The sequence below is a fragment of the Natator depressus genome, chromosome 6 (assembly GCF_965152275.1).
Source record: "Natator depressus isolate rNatDep1 chromosome 6, rNatDep2.hap1, whole genome shotgun sequence".
In the NCBI taxonomy this organism is placed as follows: domain Eukaryota; kingdom Metazoa; phylum Chordata; order Testudines; family Cheloniidae; genus Natator; species Natator depressus.
Window position 1 is genome coordinate 20,318,258 of NC_134239.1, and position 7,383 is coordinate 20,325,640.

The 7,383-nt window shown below is 37.7% G+C and overlaps 1 protein-coding gene across 1 annotated transcript in view; it reads left to right on the forward strand.

Annotated features, from left to right (window-relative positions):
* The window catches only part of LOC141989734 (solute carrier family 9 member C1-like), a 293,130-nt gene extending 288,423 nt beyond the window's left edge, over window positions 1–4,707 (forward strand). The window contains exons 24-26 of the mRNA XM_074956659.1: window positions 255–440; window positions 3,195–3,309; window positions 4,610–4,707. Of these exons, the coding sequence (XP_074812760.1) occupies window positions 255–440; window positions 3,195–3,309; window positions 4,610–4,707 (399 nt within the window). The remainder of the gene's footprint in view (window positions 1–254; window positions 441–3,194; window positions 3,310–4,609) is intronic.
* Window positions 4,708–7,383: the final 2,676 nt, after the last annotated feature.

Consider the following 7,383-nt stretch of genomic DNA (forward strand, 5'->3'; position numbering starts at 1 on the left):
ACGCAGGAAAATTGTGTCACTGTTGCCAGCTCTTCCTTACGTGGTTTCATTGACACACAAACTGATCAGATAAGATTCCTTTCTCAAAATATATATCTATATAGGTAAAATACATTACATACTTTGATTTTTGTTTTATGGAATATAATTTATTTTGGACAAATCAAATGTTTCAAAAATGTACAGTACAAGGCTTTTTGTTATGTTCTTATTTATGGAAAAAATAATACATCTTACATGGCTTCTAATTGCAGGATTGGTCATACAAGATGTGTACAAAGTTGCCTAATGTTTATGTGATGGATATACCAACCCACAGCAAATGGGATATTTATGATGGAACCATGGATGATGTTATCCTTGTACATGGAAGTGTACAAGATTGTCAACAACTGCAACCTTATTTTGCACCCTGTATTTTACCTAAAACTTGCCATCAGGTAAGAAGAATTATTGTTACAAAAAGTCTACAATATGGAAAAAAAACATTTGCTTATTGAAGGATGACAACACCCTCAGAAATCTCTCTCCTGTACAAAATAATCAGAGCACCAAAAATAACACGAGTGTTACAAGATGCTTTCAGATTCTTAGAAAATGATGGGAGATGCTCCTTCTTTCAAGTAGAGACCATAATGTAAAGCATAGATATTTAATCAGGATCTTAGCTATGGCAATACAAGACATTCAGATGAGCTTTTGTTTGGGTTAGTGCAAACTCTGTTTGGAGACCAACTCTTTTTATATGAGTAATTTCCAAACTAAAATTATATCAAATTAATCTGGCAAATCAAAACACAAAATTGAGGAAACTAATGCCCATGCCACAATGAAAACACTAATGCAACGTTAACTCTTTAACTTTAATGCTCCTGCTCCACCATACTTACTTAATAATTGTGATGCCATATGTAAAATTCCAAACAAACACACTACATTTTGTAACTGTTAAGATAGCTGGCAGGTACAACCAACCCAAACATAAAAAACCCCTGTGAAATCCAGCGTGATATCAAACACACTATACAGCTAGTGCAGGTCTTCATTGGTCCCATTCAGTATGCATATATATCATCCACAGCAAATGGTCCACCAAAATGTCATTAACTCTGGCTCTAGACTGTTACCTTACAATTTTAATTTTTACCCGTTATCTACAGCCACAACCTTGTTTTAAAAACCACTGATTCACACAATTAAGGATTTTCATGATCACATCTCTATTTTTAATAAGAGTTCTAAGGGATATACTATACTATCACTGAACTTACCTTTAATTTTGTCTTTTAATTATGGCTTTCAGCATGCTATCTGTTCATTAATTAAAGTTTGTCTTTTCGCAAGGCTAGAATTTGAAGAATATCAGAACCACCAAGAGTAAAATATTCCAGTTTGTTTGATCACTGATAATTTCAAACTTGTTGCTGCAAATGAAGAAAATTGTTTGGCTTTTCATATATTACTCTTGCATGACTACAGGGGGCAGTAGTTAAAGTAGTTTTGGCTGGGTGCTTGTTTATAAGCGTAATTGATTATGTACGTGAAGATTGTGCTTTTTATAAATTGTTAATCAGCTATGATGTAGTCTGTGATATAATTGGTTGTATTTGAGCACAGTGTAAGTGTTGCACTGGGATCCCACTGGATTTTTTCTTTTTTGAAGTGCTACACTACACAATTATGAATATAAAGATGCATCCATCAAGTTACATTAAAGTTTAATTTAAAAATTCACTTAGAAAATATTTTAAGTTTATAAAACTGTATATTTTATATTTTTATAAAAATATTTTAAACTATACAACATATATATTTTTAAATACTTGCCTTTAAATGCTAATATTTAGATGTCACAAGTAAACTTTGAAAAATAATTTCTGTTTCTAAAGTGACTACTATACAGTGGTCTAGGAATGTTTGTTCGTTCTGATTAATTCTTTCACTGTGTTTTTAACCGTCATAACATTTAACACCAGTGGTTTATGTTTTCTTCTCATTTGAATATTTAACATTTTTTGTTTTTTAAAATAGATTGTGATATAAAATCTGGTCATGACTACATATAAAAATTGCCACCTTCTTACTTTGAAGATTTTAAAATCTTGTTCTTGTTTTGGGCTTTTTGTCAATTTAATTGCGCGGATCATATTTCTTTGGGATGTGCTCTCAACCTTAACTTCAGTTTGAGGAAGTTTTTTGTATGGGATTTTTTTAAAATTGCTGATTGCGTACACAGTAGGACACCCTGTAGAACCCAAAAATCTTTAGAGGGGGGCATGTGAGCCAAAACACTTTGCAGGGCATTGAAAACCAAGGAACATTGTGGCACTGAAGAGCTCTGCATAACACTGGATGCTTGGCTCCCCAGCCAGGAAATCTTTCCAAGTGAGTTTTCCACTACTCCCCATCCTCCCTTTCTTCCCCACACGCCATGCCTTGATTCCTGCTCCTTCTGGACTTTTAATGTCCACAGGACCTATAGGCAGACCTTAGTGAGTCAGCAGGAACTACAACAGCTCCTACAGCCTTTAAAGTCTCCATGAACCTAGGAGGAAGAATTGAGGTATAAAACCTGGAAGAGCTGTGAAGTAGGTGGCAGGTGACTCAGGCAAGAAAACTGTGCGCCCAGGAGGGCTGCAGGATGCAGTGAAACCAAGGAAAATTTGCAGAATTTAGGAGCTCAGCAGGCATGCTGAGCTAAGGCCAGGGAAGGAATCCTGAGGAACTTTAGATACCTGTTGGGTTACATGAAATGTACAAGCTTAACTGTTTAGCTCTGGGTTTCAAGCTGCTGGAGCAATCAGTGTTTAAAGAGTTAACTATACTTTTGATGAGTCTGTGTGTATGAGATAGTTAAAGGTTTAATGGTTATATTATAGTTTATGGTTTAAAATGAGATCTGATACAAAGGGTTCTTTCTGGATAGAAGAAGGGGTGAATTTCAGATGGTTTCAAACATTGATTGGGTCACTAGTAAAAATGCATCAGGTAGTCTGAATCTAGCTCTTTATGCCTCACACATGTGAGGGCCAACATATAATTTGACAAAATGCAGTACAATAAGCAGCATGTACTACAGACAGGATGAGGACAGCTTGCTGCAAGACAGAAGTGAGGTGCATTGAATTGGTTTTGTAAGGAGATTGTAGTGGTGTGGTTTCCTATGCTAAGTTTTGGTTCTGGCAATATTTTAGGTACAAGGCACTGCTGCAGTAACAAAACTGCTCGTTGTACGAACTACCACCAGTATGAAGAGTAGTAGAAGATGCAGTAGTGCGTGTCACTACCATTCATCTGCTCGGAGACAGGGTGAGGAAGAGTGTGTCTCACGTTCATGTAATTCTTAAAAAAAAATGTGTAAAACTGCATGGTATTTAGCAATTATCTATAATAGTTGCAGCAACATTAGGAATTGGAAGTAGAATACTACTGGTGATATAGCAAAACAAACCATTTTCAAGAGGCATCTAGATGGAAAAACTATTAAAATTAAGTAACTAACTATAACTCCCTTTCCCCACCTGCTTCAGTCAAACACAAGTTATTGATCTGAACACAGAGGTAACTGAGGGCAGGTCGACGTTACGCTTAAGTCGATCTAACTTATGTCACTCAGGGGTGTGAAAAAGCCTCTTTCTCCCCCCCCCCACCCCAACCGACGCATCTCACCAAGGTGGAATAATTATGCCAACAGGAGAGCGCTCTCCCATTGGCATAGCGTGTCTTCACCAAATGCACTACAGTGCAATGTACACTGAGGTACAATGTAGTGTAGACTTACCCTGAGTGAAATTCTATGGCCTGCTTTGAACGGGGGGACAGACTGATGACCTAATGGTCCCTTCTGGCATTAATCTATGCATCTGCCTCCTAGCCACCCTTCCATTTCTGCCATCTATGAAGAGGCATTCTGGCAATTCTTAACTTTTGGGAGAATGACTTTTCAATCTTAATTGTACTCTTTTTAAAATTAATGTTCTAGGTTTTTTAAAAGAACCACACAAATTCTACTATGTGCATCTGTAACAAACCCCTCCCTCCATAATGTGTCATCAGCAGGGTTCTGCTCTGGGAAGCAGCTAACAGAACAGGAAGTGTAATACTCAAATAGTGGGTTACATGTGTAGGAGTAGCCCCATTTTAGAAAGTCTAACCAAGGACAAAAAAATTGTCAGACAGTGTGGTTAAGTGGTCTAGACTTGTCTGCCATATTAGAGATCTGTGTTCTACTCCCAGCTTGTATAACCTCTCAATGGGGGATGAGCCCTTATTCATTCTCTTGCTTGTCTCTGTACTGAAGTGACACAGAGACCAGTGCATGTGCAGTGTACTATGTTGAGGGTTTTGGCAGGAAGTAAAAAACAAACTATACACACCACACATGGAAAACGTGAAGATGACAATCACAAGGGTCTCATGCCCGTGTGTAGGCTAGCCCCTTGGTATAGACTCGTAACTATGTATCCTCCCCTCCCATCTGTTGCCAGCAAGGGACGTATGGGGCACACTACCCTCTATAACCCCCCCCCCCCAAATTTTACAACAATTGAATTTGGTTAGATTGTTTATATAATATAGCTAATACAATATTTTCTTTTTGCACGTACACCTACCATTGGAAATATTGTGAAAACAGATGGTAGCAGTCAGCATTCACTACACTCAGTTGCTGTAAGTTTAAAACGTACCAACTATATATCTGTGTAAGTGAGCACCTTCAATTTAACCTTAAAAATACTGTACAAGACAAAAGACAAGAATGTTCATTGTAAGGAGTTTATACTTATTTTTACATTTCTAAAAGCGGTCATCACAAATATTTGGAGAGAATGTAGAGGAATAAGACAACATAGTGACCAAGAAAACAAAAAGATTGTTGCCCTCTTTAACGATATGTGTAATAGTCACATCTCTCCATTCCTTCATCCAGGCAAAAGGCTGAGAAAACGGATGTGCTTTGCATCATGCCCTAAGAGTCAGTAAGCTCTAGCTCTGTCAGTAAATATCCAAACTGAGGGTCCTCTAGTAGGAATTCCCCAGCTCCAGACATTCCAGATGTAAAGATTTTTTTAACCAGTGTCCAAGTTGTCTTCATCTGCCATTGTATATATGGACAGATTAAGAGAAGTAACACTAATTCTGTAGTAAAAAATTTGAATTATACCTGCACCGAACCTTTTAATAGTCCTTTAGTTGAATCTTAAAAGTAATAGGATGGCACATACTTTCTCTGTTATGAACTCCAACATGTGGTATTGTGCTTATTTAAACATACTATTTCTTCCCCCCCAAAATAACCTGAGGTTTTTATTTAAAAATAGGAATAAACTATATTTTAATATAAAGTCCAATTATAACTTCAGATAGCTGTCCAAATGACATAACCTGCAAATTTTCCACTTCTGTCCCTCAGTTTATCATATTTTGATAAGAATAGCACTGCTGTCAACAGCCACAACAAATAAGAAGCTACATATTAAGGCTGTTGGTGAAATCAACCCTTCTCTTCCAATTGTTCCTGATGATCCTAATTGTTCCAAAGTGCCTTTATGATTCTGGTAGTGTCAGTCTCTTACCCATCCAGACCTTCAGGGGGTCCTTACTCTACCCCATTCTTGCAGTGCTTGGCTCATGACAGGAACCTCCTTAAAAAAGGAGGAAAAAGACATTTATGACAGTGAGCCTTACACTTTAGTACTTAATAAAGCAGCAGCTGCCAGCAGCACCAACATAACTTAGGATAGAAGATGTGCCAGCTTCTGAATGTGATGTAGGTCACAAGAGATATTGGTTAAGAAGGTACCCCTACAGCCATCCTGGAGTGTCTTTCAAGATTCATGAGTCCAACATACGCCTATCATAACAGATGGTGTGCCTCACCCCGTTCCCTGGCACATGAATATCAGTGCCATAGCTCGTCATTTAAAGGGCATCAGAATCTCTCATGTTCCTGAAAAAACACTTATTTCTTCAGTTTGCTGGGTTCTTCACCTCAGGCTATGACAACTGAATATCATTCCTCATAAATAAAACTTTCAGACTGAAGAATTGCATTGTTTGATGACCTTCCAAACATGGTTCAAAACACACCTTTTCCCAATTTTTTTGGTGTGGGGGTGTGTGTGGGTGTGGCAGATGATACATGGTTTCCTGGAGGCTTGGATGTAGAAATGCGAGGAATTGATCTGTGGCAAGTGTGGGGTGGTATTTGTTTTGCAGTCTTTCAACTTGTCGGACTGCACTTTTGGGGGGGGGGGCGTGGGGGAGGAAGACACCCAAACCACCATATTTTTGTTTCAAAGTATGGAAATGTAATAATTCATATCAATTAAATTCAACTCATGTGAAATGTATTTTTAAAAATGTTTCCTCTTCAAACAGGATACGTCTTTGACAGCTCAAGGACAATCCATTGGTGTGTCAGTCTTATGAAGGGTTAAAGTGCTCCAGCACCATTAGCTACTACACAAGAAATCCAGGAGGAAGTCTTTGAAGGAGAAGAGGTTAGAGTCTACTATACCCACATACCCTAATGGAATTTTTTTTTTTTTGTATAATTGATTTCCACTTTTATTGTGAAATCTAGTTTGTTCAGGTTTATCTCCTTTAGTGTTGTTCTACACAAGTTTCATTACAGAACTGAATTTCCCTTAGAATAGAGAGTAGCATTAGCAGTACAGAGTTTACAAAGCAGTATTTGTACTTTTTAGTAAACCTTTCAAAGCTGTCAATTAAAATGTTTGTTTCATGTTTGTCTATACAATACATAAGTAAACTGACAGTGTTATTAAAATTCTTATGAAATAAGTTTGAGCACTGCACCTCATTTGCACAAAGCACTTATTTACAGTCACCCAAACCCATACCATGACTTAGTGGCAGTTAGTAATAAAAACACAATCCTTTTACCATCAAGAAGCAGTTTCTGTGGCAATGGAGGTTACACAGACCCATTGAAAGTCCTTCCCTAGTTCTTGCAGGACACTTTCACTCAATGGGAGAACTTGACAATGAAAGCAAAATTTCAAAAGCTACATACTTATGTGACAATAAGAAAAGTTAGTTAAACTTGTATTAGCCATTAAACATGTAAATTTGGGTTATGACAAGACAGAAATGGTAGTTGAATTTGTGTTTCCAGAGGAGACTACCCCCGAGATAAGATGTAGAGGGAACAGAGAAGGGGACCAAACAGAATACTGTGCAGTTGTCCTGGGAAGTTGGAGGGGTCATGAAGAGGAACCTCCCAAGGACAAAATGATGTGACTAGAGAGAGAAAAAGAAAAAGGAGTACTTGAGGCACCTTAGAGACTAACAAGAGATGAAGTGAGCTGTAGCTCACAAAAGCTTATGCTCAAATGTTAGTCTCTAAGGTGCCACAAG